A 20000-nucleotide genomic window follows, 5' to 3' on the forward strand; every position below is an offset into this window, starting at 1 on the left:
CACCCCCCTACCATGGGTAGGGACACCTCCCACTAGAGCAGCTTGCTCCACCCTGGCCTTGAACGCTGATAGGGATGCGGCATTCCTGCAGGGATGCATCCTTGATGTGTGCCCAATGGCTGTTGGCACTCACGGCCAGAGGGGTGGTTGGGGTTCTGGGTGGACCCTATGGGTGGGTTTGAGGTGGGTTTGCTCCATGGCCAGCAGTGAAGCAGGGACCCTCCCCACACCCAGGCCCTGCCGCTTCTCCCTGCGGTCTGTAAAATGGGCTCATCACAGCATCAACTTTGCCTTCACATGTGGGGGGCCAACACCCCATGGGGACCTTCCCACTGGTGGCTGAGGTGCTCCCAAGCTCAGGGAGTTGGCACAGGGAAGCGGCAGCGCTTTCCATAGGTGGAATAAATGGGATGGAGGAGGCAGGGGGTGATGCAACGCCCTGCACCTCCACCTCACCTCTGCCGGGTCAGCCCATCCTCGTGTTTGCAGTGTTACTCTGCTGGCGAGGATACTGCTGTACAGTTCAGACACTGCAGGTTTCTAATCTGCTTATTTATAATTCAAAAGCTTGCCCATATATTAATGAACCCTTAATGAGCTGTTGAAAATGCCTGAATTACAGTCAGATTATTAAACTCCAACGGCCCCTGTAATCATACCATTTGAGTGGGCTTTAGGTACTTTTCATATCTGCAGCTTTGTATTGTGAAGGAGAGGGGTTTATTCGAAGAAAGCTTTGTAATAATTTTGACCTGCAATTTATTTATTGGCCTCTGAATGCAGTAGTCTATGCAGATGCTCTCGTCTATTATGTGTGGGGGCAGGTGCACAGCATGTTGAAAGACAGCTAATTACGATTTGCTGAAAGATATGCTAAAACTGTGGTCTTATAACAAAGCCAAGTTCATTGTTAAACAATGTTTTAGTGTCTGTTTATGTGATTTGTCTAAATCATCGAGATACTGAAATGAGCGTTGTAGTTATAAGCAGATTAAAATCAGTAGCACACATGCTTTTTATTAACTTATAGAACGCTATTGTCACCAAGGATGCTGCATTTTAAATACTGTGCAGACCCAAATGCCCATAAGGCATTAGTGAACAATAGTGGACCATGGCAATACTTCTCCAAGGCAGAACCTTCCCTCCAAGCAGGTTATTGATGGGGGTTTGGTGCTGGTCAGTGTGCTGCCGCGCCAGGGCCCTCGCACATCCGCTGCCATTAGCGCGCCGGTAGCTCGCTGGAAGTGATGTATTGTTGTGTTCTTTCCCGTCCGCTCTGCACCTTAATTCCACGATGCATTGAAAGGTCAGTGAGCTAAACAGTAATAAACTCATAGGTTGATATACTGAGGAATAAAAAAGGGAAACAATAGCCACTGAGTGCGAGCTTATATGTCAAAAAATACATATATTATCACTGTATTCAAACGAAGAGTAATTTATAAAGGCAGGTGCTGGGAGGAGTGGATGTGTTGCCAGGGGATAGCGAGTGTTCCTCCCTGCTGAGGAGCCCAGGAGATGCTCTCCCGTTATCAGAGAACATTAAAAGCTCTCGACCCACAGCCAAGGTGGCCTCTGCAACTTGCCGAAGAGCTGCATGTTTCACTGATTGCAGAGGAGTTCATCAGTTTTACTGTCCCCTGCCCCCAGGGACACCAGACCCTATTAGTTGTGCCTATCTGCTCCGTATAGTTCATAAGGAAAGATCTGAATTAACACACAGCTTAATTCTTGTTAGAATCAGTTAATCAACTTGTGGCTTTGCCATTCAAATGAATAATGCGTCTCACTCAGGGGCAAAACAAATGTTATATCCACACACACGCACTTTGTCATTCCTTTGTCTGTGGGTTGTCTGCCGGCTCACTCGCTCTGGACTGAAGCCTCTGGATGTGGGATTGTTCCTTAATATTAAGATGAACACAATATGCCAACCCCTCTGTCACCAGCTCCAGAGATGTATGTTGGGGTAGTGTGTGAGACACCTTAGTGGCTTCATCATTGTCCTTATTCACTGAATTTCTTCCTCTTGTACTTCAGGGCCTCTCACGAGCTCCTTCAGTCTCCGGTGCAGACACCAGCTTTTGCATTTAAACCTTGGGGGATGCTTGCTGTCCTTGGTCAGATTTATACAAGGAAGGCTGGGGATTTTGCTTATTAATTTAAGCCTGGGTGGGTAGTGTCATTTTGGACAAAGCCCTTTAATCTTTGGCCTGTTCGTGGAAGTAAATGATGCAGAAATCGCAGCAACTGTACCAAATTATTCTACTGCAGGTTTTGGCCTGGCATCTCGCAGCATCAGGGGAGCAGAGTGGGATTGCTGCTGTGAGACGGGGAGGGTGGATGAGTTTCATAGCAGAAATGCAGCTGGGGAAAAACAGCTGGAATAGAGCACCGGAAACATGAATTGAGTCCAGAAGCAAAAAGGAGAAACAACAGAAGTCATTCATGAGAAGGAAATGGGCACTGGAGTGGATTAAACGCAGAATGTTGTTACACACACTGACACCAGAGCAGAGGAGGAGTAAGATAAACAGGAGGAGCCGCTCACCAAAACAATGAAGAAAAACCATCCCTGTGTTAGCAGCGCTGCAGTGAGTCCAAAGGGAAGGAGGGGACAAGGGATGGACCATTCCCAGTGGAGCCATACTGGCTTCGCCACAGCTGGGATGAGTGCAGGATTCCCTTAGCTGGGAATCATCTCCCTTCCTGCCATGGGGTCCCCTGAGTGTGGCATCACCCTCCCTGGCCAGAGCTGTGCCAGGGCTGTCCCCAGCACACGTGTGCCAGTCAGGGGATGTGCTGGGACCATGCATGGTGTTGTCAAACCGTGCTCATCTGTGGACCTCTGAGCAGGCAACAGAAATAATTTAAAGAGCTGATGAGACATTTTTATTATTCCCATGAAATTATATGGAATTATAGTTTTAAACGGAGGAGACACGTTTAAATCGTGTATTTTAGAGCCAGATTAAGGCTGTGCTTTCGGAAGGTTGGCCTGTCAGGGGGTCACCTCCTGCTGTGTGTAGGGTTTAGGACACGGAGGGTGGGATCTGGTTGTATGGAGCGGCTGCTGTTCCCGGCTGGCATTGGCAGCAGCATCACTGGTGCTCAGCTGTGTGTATGGCAGCTGTGGGTGGTGCTGCCACATCAGGTGCAGCCCGTTTGGAGCAGAGATGGGCACACACGGGGCAGACTCTATCCAGAGCACGAATACCTGCTCCTAAACAGATTTAAAGAGGTTAATTGGGTAGGGATGTGCATGGTTGAGGTACACTTCTAATGGGAACACTGAATCAAGGAGCAACGGCTCTAGTGATTCTTGTACTACTGTAATTAGTTTTAAACTTTCTTTTTGGCACTGTTGGAAGCAGCTTGGCACCGTGCCTGCGTGACCTGATTAAACTTACAAATTGTCAGCCTTGATCTATAGGATGCGGAAAAGGTTGCTGACGGAGCATCGCTTTGGAAATTCTCCATTTAAAACAAAAATGAGATTTAAAATGTTCCCAACAATACAGTGCAGAAGTGCTGTTGATTTTAAACACACACTCAGTATCCCAGTGTCGCGATAGCAGCCAAATGCCTGCATGGCAAGGGGAACTTTGATTCCTTCTTGTCTATCCTCACTTTTGAGCAGCCGTCAGAGCCTCTGCACCCTGTTCCCACTACTGCCATTCCCAAGGTGATGGTCCCAGTTCTGTCTCCTCCATTTCCCTCCTCCAGTGTGGAATTTCAGCTCCATGTGTGTGGAGCTGGAGTCCACGGGCATGCATGGAAGTGGCTGCATCCATGGGATTTGTGCTGGTGGGAGCCACAGCATCTCCCTGTTTTTTGCCTGAAGTCTCCTGTGGTTGAGGAGCGAGTGACAGCTTTTTCCCCAGGCATTTTGGACCTCATAGGAGGGATGGAATCCAGTGGTACAAGTCTCCGTAAGACTAACATGGTGCTTAGATCCATTTGAAAGGAAATGAGAAGCAAATCAATTACTTCCAAATAAATAATGCACATACTTTTACCACACTTGCATCAAACTGATATAATGTATAGGATAAGGAGCGTGCTTGGGTGGATGTGCATAGAGGTAGCTATGTCTTGGAAAAGAAATGGAAGATGTATGTCTCTCTCCTCATGTGAATACTCTACTCATGTGAATGCTCCTTTATACTTACAGTGAAGCGTTTAAAACTCATGCAGGGTCCTTTAAAAGCTGCAGGAAGGTGTTCCTGCTCTGTGTTAGAATCAAGTGTTCTATGGCACTGCCATCACCCCGTGGCAACTGCCTGGGCTGTCCCGGTGCAGGGTGACCATCTGGGTACACCACAGGGATGGAGGCAGGGCCGTGGCAGGGCTGGTCCCCATGGCCCCATGGGGCAGGAGGGCTCCTCTCAGGCGTGCAGCGAGCGGGCAGCGGCCGGGCAGATGTGAGAAATACTGACTGTGTTTTCTCTTGTTCTCTCTTTTCTGCCCAAGGTTTGAGCATCCGAGGAGCCCAGGAGGAAGACCCTCCCGATCCCCAGCTAATGAGACTAGACAATATGCTTCTGGCAGAAGGAGTCTCAGGTCCGGAGAAAGGTGGGGGATCGGCGGCAGCAGCTGCAGCCGCAGCAGCCTCTGGAGGGTCTTCAGATAACTCTATTGAACACTCAGATTACAGAGCCAAATTGACCCAGATCAGACAAATCTATCACACAGAGCTGGAGAAATATGAACAGGTCAGACATCAGCCTCTCAGTTGTACATGTACCTGCCGCTGCTCTCCTCCACACCTCTGCTTGCGAGCGCCCGCCGCTGCCCTGCTCCAGACCACATCCCTACTCCCTTTCCCTATCCCTTTCCCCCTTAAAGAGCCATGCTTGGAGTCCACTGGGCTTTGAGGAGCCTCTCACTGGACCAGGATGCATGTCTTGCATGTCTGAGTGTTTTCTGTTGTCTGTAACTGCATAAAGCAACACCTAAGCCCTTGTTTCTCCCCTTTGAGAGGGAGAGAGGAGAGTGTCATTCGGGGCTGCTTCTGTGCCCCTTGATGAAGTGTTACAAGGCTGGGGAATGCAGGAAGCAAAGCGAGGGGCAGTGCTGGTGATTTCAGCCCAGGGGCTCCTAAGCAGGTTGCAGGGGAGTGGGCAGTGAGGTGCTGGCACAGTGCCTGGCCCAGGCTTTGGGAGATGCTGCTATGGATATAGGGAATAGGGAGGTCCAGTTCAGGTGGACACTGGCATTTGGTGTCTTTGTTTGGAATGAAGAGAGTGCTGCAGAGACCCATGGGCATACATTCACTGCTGGCACCTGGTGACCTGCCACATTTGCCATGCTGGTAGTACCAGGAATGTTTGCCATGTGCTGCTGGATGCAGTGTGGCTCCTGCCCATAGGGTGCAGGCTGCACTGTGCCAGTTTCCCTGTAATCCGTGGGAGAGAGTGCTCTGCCTCTGCTCTTTTCTGGTTTCGCAATGAACAGCAGCATTAAAGGAGAAGGGAGGGAAGAAAAGCACGAGACCCCTGGCCCTTGCAAGCCTCAACCGATGTCTTCATTTTCCCTTCCCAGAGGTGTCCTAATAAAGCTTGTAAACCCTGAGCCTAATCAGCTCAGCGAACCTCATCAGCTGGTGGTTTCCTGAGCTAAGCCCGGGGATGTCCTGTGCTTGCCCCCATCCCATCACAGCAAAGTGTTGGGCTGTGCAGACCAAAACCGCAGAAGAGAGACAGAGGCAGTGATAAAACCACTTGAAGACACAAGGGTGAGGAGAGGAGTGCACTGAGATGCCCGGCTCCTTCCCAGCCCTATGCTCTGCCTCTGCATCCTTCCCCTTCTGCATCCCCAGCAGGGGCCTGGCTGCCTCAATAACTCCTTATTTTAGAGTTTCCCTTTTTTCTTGTGAGGACCCTCTGGAAGGTCCCTGGCTACTTTGCTTAGGTTTTTTATACCACCAGAAACAAAGGCATGGTGGGTGCCAGGCCGTGCTGACACAGCCAAGTGGTGCCCATCAAGCATAAGCAGTGGATGGAAGTGATGGGGTGCTGGGGAGTGGATATGGGGCACTGGTGGAGTGTGGAGGAGGATTGAGGCGATGGCACCCACTGCTACAGTCCATGCAGCATCCTGCTGTGGATGCTGACAGGACTGTGGGCTGGGTGGCATAGGGCTGGCATGGGGCTGACGTGGTTCGGTGGATGGTGGCACAGTGTGGTTCAGGTGATGGTGACGTGGCGTGGTTCAGATGCTCGTGGTGTGGTGTGATTCAGGTGCCAGGGGCACTGCCTTACCTATGCTGCCTCTTTCACAGTGTTGTTCAAGTAGTGAACAAATAACAGCAAATACAGACAGGGTCTTTGTGCAAATCTCCTTTTCTCCCTCACACAAATCCCCCATCCCACACCCTCCAAGGAGCCTGAATATCCTGCATGGCCCCTTGGGCCTTGTGCTGCAGGGCCCCAGTGTGCAGCTCATAGCGCTGGGATGGGGATTAATGAGCACCATCCAGCAGGAGCGTGTCTTATAAAGCCACAGGGACACAGGCTGCAGGTAGATCTGGGGCCAAAGCAACTGCAGGTTGGTGCTTGCAGCTGTTTCCTGGCAAGTGTCCTTTGCCTCTAATAAGTTTAATGATGTGGGGGAAGCAGGAGCAGTTTTAGCCCTGTAGCTCCATTTACAAAGGTTTCGGTTGAAATGTCACAGCCATCCGTCCACACCGCGGGAAACTTTGGAGGATGCTCAAGTGCTGCTGCTAAGAAGGAGGGAGAAGTGGAGCTGATCAGAAACATGTACAATTCCCTGTTGATCCTGACACCCAGCCACATCTGCTCTACAGAAACATGATCATTTCCCTGGCGTGGCAGCAAACTGTCTCCTGCCGGTTTGTCTCAACACAGCCAAGAGGCAGCCAGGACTTTGCATCTTTGCCTCCAGAGGTGGCAGGTTCTGGAGAGGTGGGTGCCCTCCTGCAGCTCAGCCCCATGCAGGGACACCCGCCTTGTGCTGGAGCAGCTCCTGCCACCTCCCCTGTGGTCCCACTGCGGCAGGAATCAGAGCAGCTTCCTGGAGATGCTTTCCCATGGAGTTTGATCCTGATATTTGTTGCCAGTTAAGGGAATGCACTCAGGGAGAAAAAAAAAAGAGAGAGCAAGAGAAATGGAAAGTGTGTCACGCCATCACACAGCCCTCCCCTCGCCGTGCGCCGCGAGAAATGGCCGTACACAGGCAGCTCCTTCCATAATTTACAGCTACTATAATAGAGATGACATATTGAAAGCTATCTTCTATAATTACACTGAAATACATTTTTTGCTGTAGGCAAAAGTACTGGAAGGGTCCCAGGTCTCCCGGAGCAGCTGGGAACCTGCTTCTTGAGTTCACAAATGTCTTCTGAATTCACCCCAAATTGGGGTGAAGTGTGGCTGCTCGGAAGCCACCACCAGCCCCACAGAGACTGTTTTGGGCCATTTCCTCTCTTTTTCTTGCGCTTGTCTGAGGAGTCTTGATGAAGCATTAAGGCTTAGCAGGAGCATCCCCGCTCCTACAAGGTTTCTGAGCAGGTTAACAAGGCCATCACTTATAACCTGACATTATTAATAATGTCTTGGGCGCCAAGCAGAGGTCTGAAAAATAGAACTGAAAAAGGGATCGAGTAGCTCGGACGCTATAAATAAACAAGAGAAAATAAGACAAAGCATCAGAGTCTTCTGAGCTTGCTTCCCCTGTGCTGCACTGAAGTGGCTCTGCAGATGGGAGGTGCTGGTGGAAGATACCTTAAACCCAGGCTCTCTGAGTAGCTGTAACCAAGGGAAGTCTCATCAAGCAATTCAAGTAAATTCAGAGAAAGATTTTTGCTTCTTGAAAGCAAGAAACTAATCTTAGCTTTGAAGCATCTAATTTTGGATACTATATTCATGGAAAAATATTTCCCCTAGAAAAGATGTATCTGAAAGTATTTTTAATACAACAGTTGCCATTTTTATTGTACTTTAAAAATGAATTCCCTGGATCTTCAAATAAGGGACCACACGGCAAGCTGTGTGCCTGAGATGTTCTTTGGATTCAGGTGCATTTTTGGGATGGTCAGATCTGCTCTCTGTCTCAGTGAGGGAGTTCCTGTGTTTCTGTGCCTACATTACCTTACCTCTGTGCATCATTTACCAGTGAGCCAGAGCTGGAGCTTTGGTTGCTGGTCAGATGGCTGAACCTAAGCTTTTGCATGCTAAGGTTGTCCAGGCATCTTGGTAGGTGACATGCAGGAAGGATGTGGTCCCAGTGCAGTGATGCCGGCAGGAGCAGGCACTGGTACCCAGCTGCTCCAGTGGTGGCTGGTCACCTCTGTGAGCTTTGCTGCCTGAGATGTCCAAATAGAAAGAGAATCCCTGCAGATAGGAAGCAGGGATGAAATGTGTTGAACTCCTTAACCTGGAGCTCAGAAAGGCTTGGGGTAGTTGTGGAGCAGTGACTGATGTGGAGCGGTGATGAGCTGGCAAAGGGTGCCGGCACCAAGGCTCGCCGAGCCTCACCAGAGCACTGCTTCCAAACGGGTGCTGCAAGGATGTAAATTAGCCTGTAATTTACTTTCAGTAGTGTAAAGAAAAAAAAATCACTTTGCCTGAAGTGTATGCATCTTTCTTAAGGGTGTACCCAGATTTTAATTATCTAAATGTAAATACTTAACGAATTTTACTTAGAGTAATGAGCTAAAGTGCACACTACATAAATGAGATGTTCTAATTAATCATGTATGAACTACTGGTTTAAAGAAAAGCTATGTGAATTCTGCGAATGTTGGGCTATTGCCAAATTGCTAATCAGCATTTGCATTCATAGATGGCTTCACTTAATAAGTTGCGAGACGTTCAGCAAATGTTATAGGAAATTATGAGGTTTTAGATGCATAAACTTTTCACTTTTAACTCTTTCCCTCGCACCATCTATTGAAACACAGGAGAATCCCCCAAAATGGAGTTGTCAGACAAATTATGCAGATGTTTTTCACCCTGGCTGTGGAGAGAAAAGGGGAACTAGAGTCAAACAGATATGTAATGTATGGGGCCTGGATGAGATTCTTCTTCCATGTGATTTACTGGTTGCTGAGCATCATGCTCATCACCCTTTACATTAGATGCATGAGAGTGAAATCATGTGGTCTTGGCCATGACCGCAGCCCACTGCTGTGTTAGGATGGCTAGTCCTTGCACAGCCAATGCACAGCCTTGCACACATCCACCTTCATCTGATGCGGGTCCTGGGAGTCCAGAGCAGTTTGCCTTGGCTGCCGGCAGACCCCAGCCCCTCTCCTCTTTGTGATAGGGGTAGATTTGTGCCCAAAATGTGTTCCAGTACCAGGCCAGCCCCAGGAAGGGATGAGCCCCGTGGCCACCACCCAGCTCTGCCCAGCAGACAGCAGCCCTGGGGTTGGTTTTGAGAGAGATAAGAGAGACATAAATCAGCAGAGCTGGTGGCAGCTCCCAGCCTGCATGGGGGAAGCCAGGATGCCAGCGTGACAGCCGTGTGGTCATGAGGAGGCTCAGATCCAGTGGTGTCTGTTAATGATGCAGCCTGGAGAAGTTTATATCATTGTGTCCATTCACCTGTGTAGTCTGGGACTGATAATTGATGGTTCCTCCTTGTGCTTTCCCTCCTTCAGTGCCTCCTTCAGGCTCAGGCACGGCTTTGCTGAACCCCACCTCTAAGGGGACACACATGGAAAGGTCCTCACTGGCTGTGGGGTGTTAACCCTGCCTGCTCCCTGCCTGGGCCCAGTGGGTTACAGCCCTTCCCAGGTTTTGCTCACTTGGCTGCTCAGTGTGTGCTGGTCCCCGCTCACATCCTCCTCCTGCCGCAGTCATTACACGCACAGATCCCAACCTCTCCTTTCCTCTCCCCATGTCTGGGAACATGGGGATATTGAAAGGGAAAAGCATGGAAACAGCTGTGCTGTGGTTTCTCAGCTCCCCTGGCTGCTGCAGGACAGTCCCGGGTATCATTAACAGTGTGTGTGAGCTGCTCCTCTAGCTGTGCACAGGCAGAGGGGACAGGGCTACGTGAGGGTCCCTCAACCCCTTCCCCGTCACCGCCTGCCCCCGAACAGCCAGGTCTGAGTCTGTGTCCTTGTGGGATGGCACAGAACAATTTCTAAACCTCTGCTTCCTTTGCAGGCATGTAACGAATTTACCACACATGTGATGAACCTTCTCAGAGAACAGAGCCGGACACGTCCCATTTCTCCCAAGGAGATTGAAAGGATGGTGGGCATCATTCATCGAAAATTCAGCTCCATCCAGATGCAACTCAAACAAAGTACTTGTGAAGCAGTAATGATTTTAAGATCAAGGTTCCTCGATGCCAGGTAAGGCACAGGCGAGTGCCCCTGGCTCTTCCTGGGGGGGCAGTTGTGTCCCCTCATGGGCAGGGACCTGCTGGAAAAGGTTGCTCTGGCCCAGCAAACACTCAGGGCCCTTGTCCTTCACTCAGCAGCTGCAGTGAAAGGGAGGGTTCATGCACAGAGCTTTCATAACCAGCAGTGTCTTTTCTACATATTGCAGTGCAAAGACTGGGCTTGTTTACCCGATGCTTGTTTGCCCTGCTCATCTGGGGGTCACATCAGATTTGTGCACAGGGCTCTTTTGTCACCCCAGCAGTTCTTTCACTGGCTGCCGGTGCCGCTGTCTCGCAGCATAAGGCCAGCCTTGCAAAACACTGACCCCATAATGGAAGAGCCAAGTTCTCTGGGAGGGATGTGCCCACGAGCTGTGGCTGATGCTGGGTCAGCAGCTGTACACGCCCGAGGTAAGAAGGACAGTGATGCTTCTGAAAGCCAGATCTGTTGGCCCAGCTCCCAACAAGCTGTCGCCTGACTGGGGCACAGAAGAAGGCAGCACCCTTGGACACCCTGTGCTGGTACACAGCACACCAGCCTCCAAAACAGGCTGCGAGGAAGCAGGCAGAAAGGGATTAGAAAGGGATCTATGGGCACAGCTGCATCGGTTTGGAAGCCCCGATGTGGTGGGATATGGATCCCCATCCCCATGCCTTCCATAGGGCTTCCCTGGCAGCTGGCAGAGCCCGGCAGAGCAGGCGCTGAGCCTGGCAGAGCAGGGAGGAGCAGCCGGCACCATGCAGAGCCTCCCTTCAGCAGCTCTCTCCTGCTTCACACCTGAAAGCTGCGAGGAGCTAAACAAGAGCAAAATAATTTTATTAACAAGGAGGTCACTGGCAGGTGTGGCAAATTAGGGTAATTACAAACAGTTGGAGGAAGCGTCTATGGAGAGCTCCAGTAACTGCGAAAGGTAAAGCTTGCAGATGCACATTTTAAAGTGATTTCTTTAAAAAGGAGGAAGGTAAATAAGGCAAAATGAGCGGAAGCACAGTAATGAGATAAACATAGCTCTAGGGAGAGAGTCTGCCTGCTCCAGGATACAGTGTAGTTAGCAGCATCGTGATACTGCTGGAAGAGAGCGCTGGGGATTGCGCTCGGCTGCCTGCTGGCCTCCGGCGCAGGCAGTTTGATTGCAACCAGCCCTGAGGGGAAGGGAGCTCTGAAGGAAATGTTTAACCGGTGCTTTCGAGGGGATGTTCTGGGGAGAAGGAGAGCAGCCAATGTCGGCTCGGAGGGAAAGCACCGCAGCCGCACTGATGCTGCTGTGGTACCCTGCTTGGTGAGCATGCAGCATCAGCTGCCTGCATGCCGAGGGATGCGGTGCTCCCCTCAGTACCTGTCCTTGGCAGCATGAGAGCCTGGGCCCTGCTCAGCCCTCGGCAGGAGGATGCACAGATGGGTCTCCCTCACAAAGCCTTGAAAGCCACTTGCTTACAGAAGCCAATTAGCTCAGCGAGTGCTACATGAGGACACGGTGGCAGTGAGGCCACCTAGTCCTTTTCCACTGTGCTCACCCAGAAGCCCCAGCTGACCTGCTGCTAATGGGAAGAGGTTCCTTAGGCTGCTGTCAGCATGGAGAGACTTAACAGTGGAGGTTCAGGTGGGGCTGTGCAGGTGGGCAGCCCAGCTCAGCACCCTGCCTCGCCTCTTGCTTCATTGTGTTTCCTGCCACAGCACTCAAATGTGGGGTGAAACCCACATGGAGCTGAATGGAGTGAACCAGAAGCAGCATCCAGACCCTTAAAGGGCTGGCCCAAAGGGACTGAGGGTACTGAGGCAGTGCTGTTGTGTTGCTGTGTGCTGTGGCATGGGCATGTGAGGGGTGCTTCCACTCAACTGACCCTGCCAGAGACCTGTCTGCGTCTGGAAGAACAGCCGTGGTTTGCTTTTCTCATTTCAGACGGAAAAGGCGTAACTTCAGTAAACAAGCCACGGAAATCTTGAATGAGTATTTCTACTCCCACCTCAGTAACCCCTACCCCAGTGAAGAAGCCAAAGAAGAGCTGGCAAAGAAATGCAGCATCACGGTATCGCAGGTGAGCAAGTCCCAGCCCCTGTGCTCTGCATCCCAGGCAGTGCTTTGACCTCCTGGCTCCCCTTGCAAAGCTGCCGCCCCCACTCCAGGCTTTGGGATGTGCTTCCAGCAGAGGTGTGCCATATGGAGCAGGTCCCTGCGCGATGCACTGTTGTAATCCTTTCAAATTTGCATTGTTGACCATGATAAAGTTCAGCAGGGTGGTGGAATGTGACTGAGCTTTGCAGGAAAGGCAGTGTGCCTGCAGGTGGCTGGGGTTGTGCTGGGGTACAAAGATAGAATTAAAAGGGCAGTAAGGTTAGCACCCTACTTTAAGTCAGCTGTCTCTGCACAGTCAGTAAGATTCTTGCTGAGCCTTACTGTCTGTTATGAATTCATTACATCTTCCCATTATTTCAGGGGAAGGCCAGTTTATTGACAAACATATAATCTATCTCTATAGATCAGAATTTCTTTGATTGCTGGAAGTTGTTTTTCTAAGCCAGGCAGAAATTCAGCCTCTCAGTACACTGAAGTGACACCAGTGGTTTCTCTACCCAAAGTGTATTGGGCCTATTTCCTCTTTTTATCACATGTAACAGATGTTACTGTGAAGTTAATGTGACAAAACCAGTGTCTCCCTGATCGGAATGTGCACTGTTGTTGGCTACAGCTGCCAAAGTACCTTTGCAGCTCTGGACTGGGGCTTGCAGTGATGTTCAGGCCCATGACAGTGCTCCATTGAGCTTTCCTTCACTTTCAGTCACCAGATAGTTCGAAGAACAGAACAGCGTTTTGCATTTTTTGTGGCCTATACATCTGATAGAAACCCAGATTATTCCCATAGCAAATCCAGCTCGTACAGGAAGGGTTGCACTTGGGTGGCAGAGAAAGCTCACCAGCTCTCCCAGGTTCTCCCAGCACCCCATTGCCCATTGCTAGGGCCGGTGTGCCATCTCCTCCCAGCTCCATCAGCTCCACTTATCAATATTTCAGGTCCTTTAGAGGAACAATGCCTGCGGCGAATGTGTTAACTATTAATGACTGCAGGCTGCAGTATTGGCATTATTAGCAATGCAACCTTTAGCTTTATAATTAAGACCTGAATCGAGATTTACTTTATAGGTCTTCACTGAATGCATGAAAAATTCAGGCATTTTATTGAAGACTTTTGAGTGAAAGGCTGCCCAGCCCCCCAAAATTTGATGTTACTTATTTGACTTTGGATGCGCCCTCAGTAGAAACCCTAGCAAAACTGCCCTCTGACATGAGAGGCCAGCGACATGTGTGCCTTGCTCTCTGCTTGCTCACTGCTTGGTATGCAGAATGTACTGTGCTCCAGGTGAGATGGAAGCCCCTGTGCCAGTGCCAGGTGAAGGTAAGGGATGACGACCACTTCTCCTAGTCCATTTACAAGTGGCTGTGGTGATGGGCAGGATATTTTGGGATGAAATTCAGCACCAAACTCATGCCCAGCTGCTGTGGATGCCTGGGACCAGCCAAACAGCCCAAGAGCACACAAGTTCCTGGCGCCTTTATCTGCAGCCCTACATCATGTTGCTGGTTCCAGTCCTCTTGGCATGAGATGGTTTATAGCAATTCCTCCAGTAAGTGGTGTCCAAAAATTTCACCCAGCAGACGGTGAATTGTGGCTGGCAGAGAAGGAGTTAGTGATGCCACAGAGTGGACAGATAAAAAGCTAGATCTAGATAAGGCTGAAGTGACTGAAGGAAATGAGATGGAACATTTGAGAAGCTATAACTGATTGCTTCTAGCGCTAAGAGATCTGATTTCTTTCTTAATTGGTTGTTTGATAAGATTTAATGTATATGTTGTAAATGAAATAAAAGGCAGGCAGATGGTCCAAAAATGTAGCAGCAGCAGTAAGCCTGTGACATGAGTATAGGTTTGTCTCTTTAATATTTGATATAAGCCTGAATTAGATGTTTTTTGAGTCCATTAGGAAGTCTGTGTGAGCAGTGGGAGTAGCTGCATTGTGTCCCCTGTAGCATCCCAAGCTTTGCAGGGTGATGTTTTCCAGGCTGGAGCAAGGGCAGCGCTGGGCACGTAGCCTGGGCTCTATCTGCCAGAAGTGCAGGTCTGGGGCCATGGCTGGTGCTTTGCTCTGGCAAGGTACTATAAAAGGCTGGGAAAACCTCTGGATGATGGGAAAGCCTGAACACGGGGCAATACATCATCTGATGGGAGAGGAGCATGTATGTGAGAGAGGGAGTGCCTGTGATCAGCTGGTTGCTTAAGTTCCTGATAGATCTGCTGTCACAGCTAGAAAATGTGAGCACTGTGGATATCCTAATCTTTGATTTTCAAAGGCATTTCCAAAGGCTGCACAGTGGGACTGCAGGGTTGGTATTTACGAGGTCAAACTGGGCTGGAGTTGTCTTTCTTTGTACTGAAAAATGTATGTATTTTTGAGGCCATGTAGCAGAAAAGCTCTGAGCAAGCACTGTAAAATAGCCCAGTGCACACTGCTGTAGTGGTTGGCAGCAGAAGTCAGAGGATGCAATCCAGAAATCAGGGGTGAATTGAGCAGTCTTTTCAAATACTGGCAGGAGCAGCATCGCATGGGATAAGCAATGGCATCCAAGCGAGTGACTGAGCTACACCTCACTCTGGGCTTCCAGGAAAATTCCCTGAGCACACGTATTTCCAGGCTCGACCAGGAGTCCCTCAGCCATCGCCGTGCCTGGCACCATGCCCTGCTTACCTCCCTTGCTACAAATGCCCTGGAGGTACAAAAAGAGCTGGAAAATGGGGGAAAAAAAAAACCCATAAAGTTAACAGATGGTTTTCCAAGCTCCTGGAGATTAGAGCTGGTGTTTGATGAAGGGGCTTTGTCCTTCTCCTGGCTGAGCCAGGCTTCCTTGGTAGCCTCTCCTAACGATGATCCAAGGTGTTTCTTCCTTCCACTGTCAGTGCCTTGTAAATGCTGGGGGCAGATTCGTGGCAGAACATTTTCTCCATCAAACACTTAATTAGTGAGGTTTTGGGTCGTCCTCCCCCCAGATGAAGCAGCTCACTGGAAATCTTGCTGCCATAGCACTTCACCGAGCTGCAAAGAAAATTGTCTCCTAGAATCATTTTGTTGCAGATGGGAGATAGATGGTTTCAGTTTTGATATCGGTGTTTAAAATAATATGTAGAGAAGGTTTTTCAAGAAAAACATAAAGACAAACTATTTGTGAGGATGAACACCTCGCACAATTGCATTTTTAAGAGTATGGAAAAGGTAATTCCAGGGGAAAAAAATGTCCTTACCGGAGAGCATCGTCGGCTGTAATTTAGAGCTACCCGATCAGCACGTGTTGGAGGGAGATAAACTGTATCATCTGTTCTCCCCTTACCATGGCTGCGAGGCTGATGTTTTATACTTTTGCAGATGAGCCTCTTTCAGGGTGTCATGAACAACTATCAGTCTATCATATGGGCTATAGAGAGGGCATAGTCATTGCTGAAAGCGTGTCAGTGGATTACAGCAATAAAATTTTTCACTGCTTCAAACAAAAGAAGGATGTGGTTGACAAGGGAATATATTTACTGTTCTTTTAAATAAAGAATGCAGGAGCTGGTTTTCAGCACCCCTCCTGCCCGTGCTACTTTGGAGTCTGGGTCTGTTTCTATAAGCAGCTCGATAGGGAGAGCTGTGGATATATAGGCTCTTAGCCCTTGACTTCATATGGGAAGCAAAGTTAAAAGAGATTTAAGTTTAATTAAATAGTTTCTAGAGGTAAAATTCTTAGGTTTAGCTCATGAACCATGATAGTGGCACATTGGTTTTCAAAATTTTCTATTTTGTGCCATTTGATTACATGTGGAACAGAAACTGCTGCAGATGCTTGCAAACACAATGGAAAAATGTCCATGTGATCCATGAATGTGTAATCCACTAATTTCAGCAGTGATGCTCTCGTGTCAGCTGCATCTTTTGCAGAACGAGCACTGATTTATCCCATGAAAGCAGACAAGAAGCAGGCCTGCCCCATCCCAAATCCCACATTAGGCATCTTGATGATTTCAGTAATAATTTATTGTCTTTTTATTTAACATTGCAATTAACATGATAAATAAGTGCAACGGTATTGTTTGAAATGTAATATACAATTAAGCCCAATTAATTAATTGGCCTTCAATGATCAGGAGGAGAAAGATGTTGGTTGTTTTTTTTATGTGAAGAGATAGTTTGTTTTAATGAAAAATGTGTTGTGAAGCAGCTTGCAATGGAGACAACTTCCATTTTTAGGGTAAGCACAGGCTGGGTGAGGAGCCAGGGAGGCTCTTCCCAGTCCTGATGCTGACTGGGAGCAGCCCAACACCAGCATCCTGGTCCTGGTTAAGGTGAGGTGTGCTCCGGGCGGGCAGGGGAAGCATCAAGCAGCCAGCACAGCACCACAGGAAGAATTCTACAGTGGTAAATCCAGCCTAAATCCTGCCCAGCACTGCTTGAGCAGTGACCTGCTCCCATCCTGGACACATCCAGCCGCCCATGTCGGCCGTGCACGCCTGGCTGCTGCCAGAGCCCTGCGCGTCCCCGGGCCATGGCACGCTCTGCTGCAGACTCTCACTGATGTGAGCAAAGTGTCCTTTGGCCGGGGGGTGAAGGGACCTGGGATGTGACTGCAGAACCCTGGAGGGTGCTGTGGTTTCCTGGGATGCCGTGGTCTGCCCGTGCACAGGGTGCGTGCTTTGGTCTCACAAATAGTTTAACATTTCTGGGTACTCACTTGGATGCGGTGTGCGGGTTAAACATAACGTACGATCGGTGCTCCTCTCATTGCTTCCAATTAAACCTTGCTTGTTAGTTTAACCTCTAGGTAATCCCATCAAACAATTGATGTCAAGGAAACACTGCCCACAGTGGCTCTGGATGAGTGGCCATTAATTTTAATTGCCTTGATATTAAAGATTAAGAAGTATTGGGACTAGCAGAATGGAAACGATCTGATGTCAAGCAAATCCACTCATTGAGGCTTCCCCAGGCTGCTGGTGATATTAAAATTTTACTGTGAGAATTAAATAAACCTTTATTAGTGATGGCTGTTGTTTGATTGGTCCAGGGGCGTGCATAAACAGAGGGGTCTGCACACATCCATGGACAATACCGTTGATGTACAGAGATTCCTCAATTATGAAACTGTTAATAAAGCATAATCTGATTGTCCACAATAATTATTTGCTAGGTTTCATTAATGTATTATTGCTTCTTTGACTGACAAGGTAATATTAAGTGCAATATATAGAATTCGGTGGAGTATTACCTAGGGAATGGAATGTATAAGGTACCTCACGTATTACTGTTAAAAGCTAGAGGCTTTTCATTAATTGTGTTTAAACAAAAGCTGTGCTATATAAAATACAGTAGGATTTGTATCCTGCCTGCAGCGGGGTGCCTCGCCAGGCACTGCGGTGGAGCATGGGATGGGAGAGGTGCTGCAGAGCTGCCATGGCTCATGGGGGAGCACAGGACCCCAACCCTGGCCTCACACCGTGCCCAGGGGCTGGTGATTACCACTTGTGTTATTGCTGGTCCCCTTCCCTTTACCTCTGTGGTGTTGCAGATGCTTTTTTGTCTCATTAGCCATGCCTGTCGTCCATGTTATAAACTGGGTTTGTTATTTAGGAGCTCTGTTACAGCAGCTGAAGCTAAACAAAGCCAGTGAGAGAGATTGTACCAACTTTTCTGAGAGGCTCCAGCCGTGACCTCTGTGTGGGTGAATAGTTGGTGCCCCTTGAGCCATCTTGGCTTCAGTACAGTATCTTCAAAGGGAGATGACAAAGTGGCTTTTCAGCCATTACTGATTTATATGATTCCTTTCATCTTCAGCCGACCGAACACGGTTCTATGAGCGGGCTGCCAAGGTTGTTCCAGCCCAAAAATAAAGAACAATCGCTCTCACTACCTGCTCACCCTCTCTCCACCGGACCTTGCTCCCCCTTGAGCAGCTTTTGGGGTCTTGCACTGCTTTTGTTGACAAATGGCTCATAGGAGTAGGAGACAATGCTGCACTAAATGCTACAGCAAGCTCCAGGATTTGTGTCATCATCAAAGAGTCACCCCTCATGCATCAGTTTGCCAACAGAGAAGCAGAGACAGATCACACTCATATCCATAGTAATATTAAACTGCTTGTTGGTTACTGCTTAGTTAACCAGAGTACTCAGCAGATACGGTTTGGGGGCTGGGACGTGTATATTTGCTAGACCAGACCTGACATCTCAAAGGGATCAAGCTTTGCCAGGTCAAGCGCTTTGTGTCCTTCACCCTTCCCATTTCTCTCCACTGCAGGTGTCCAACTGGTTTGGCAATAAGAGAATCAGGTACAAGAAGAACATCGGGAAGTTCCAGGAAGAAGCCAATCTCTACGCGGCAAAGACGGCTGTGACCGCAGCGCACGCCGTGGCCGCGGCGGTCCAGAACAACCAGACAAACTCCCCCACCACACCAAACTCTGGTACGTACCCGGCTTGTGCATTAAAGCATCCTGAAGGGCAGTCCCTAAAGGATGGTGCCCCAGGGAGTCTGGTCGGGCTGCAGCTCCTTAGCAGACCTACTTGTGGTACCAAGCCCAGGGACCTCCAGGCTGGACCATTACAGGGGCTGAGCGCTGCTGTAGGTGGTCTCAATGGCTTCAGTGGTGAAGCTCCTGCAGCCTCACAAGGGAGCAGAGCAGGGCCCACATAATTCCCGCAATGGTAATGTCTGCTTGGCTCAGGCTTCTGGCAGCTTCTTTGTTTCTATAGATATTTTAAGCTTTTTCTCATTCAATGAAAATAACATCAAATGAGGCAAAGCTCCAGAGTCTGGTTTTGTAAGAGCCGTTAAATTTATTGTCAAGATAAGAACAAAACAGAGGAATATTTTAGCGTGCACTAATTAGAATTTAAACTCCAGGTTGCCTGAAATGGAGTTGATATCTTATATATATAGAAATCTAACAATGCAGCTTTTATTTTGGAGTTGCTCCGCCACATGTTCTTCTGCAGTGTTTAAAAATTGCCTCACTAGTGTGTTGCTGACATTGTGCAAATCTAAGCATTAAATTAGGAAGGGGAGCATGTAAAGAGGAAGTCACTTTTTTGGGCTCCAGAGGCAGAGGTTTCCACGCAACACAGATGTGTTTGACACTATTTACAGTGAACTTTTCCTGCGACTCAGTTGTAGACAACTTTTAAAGAGTATAAAGATCCATGGGGAAAAAAAAAACCCTTTTAAATGAAAGTAAGGAAAAGGTTCCTCCTCTGATGGTAGTAAATCGGCTGATTAGAACTTGCCGTTTCCTTGTGAAGGAGACATGAAGCACAGACCCAAAAGGAGTTTTTCTCCGAGTGTTTGGTGATAGCATCTCACAATGGAGCAATCCACTGGAGGAAAGCTCTCGACATGAAAACCTGTTGTTTGTACAGGCTGCTCTTCCAGAGGGAAAAGCTGACCTGGGTTGCACGGGGCTTCCAGCTTTCCCAGCTCCTGGGTGGCAGCCGGTGCTCTCCCTGCACCGGGGCCAGCAGCTTTCCCTCTGCTGTGCACTGCCTTTCGTTCTCCTCTCCTGTCTTCTTCTCCTTCCCCTGCCCTCAGGTCTCTGGGGTTATATATTTGCAGCTCTCTGTTATTCA

General features: G+C 49.0%; 1 protein-coding gene across 6 annotated transcripts in view; it reads left to right on the forward strand.

Moving 5' to 3' along the window:
* PBX3 (PBX homeobox 3) overlaps positions 1-20000 on the forward strand; it is a 106859-nt gene that overhangs the window by 81347 nt on the left and 5512 nt on the right. For all 6 annotated transcript variants that reach the window (XM_065695891.1, XM_065695892.1, XM_065695894.1 and 3 more), the window contains 4 exons: positions 4477-4718; positions 10140-10330; positions 12261-12396; positions 18676-18841. In XM_065695891.1, the coding sequence (XP_065551963.1) occupies positions 4477-4718; positions 10140-10330; positions 12261-12396; positions 18676-18841 (735 nt within the window). The remainder of the gene's footprint in view (positions 1-4476; positions 4719-10139; positions 10331-12260; positions 12397-18675; positions 18842-20000) is intronic.

Source organism: Lathamus discolor, chromosome 15 (assembly GCF_037157495.1).
Source record: "Lathamus discolor isolate bLatDis1 chromosome 15, bLatDis1.hap1, whole genome shotgun sequence".
Classification (NCBI taxonomy): domain Eukaryota; kingdom Metazoa; phylum Chordata; class Aves; order Psittaciformes; family Psittacidae; genus Lathamus; species Lathamus discolor.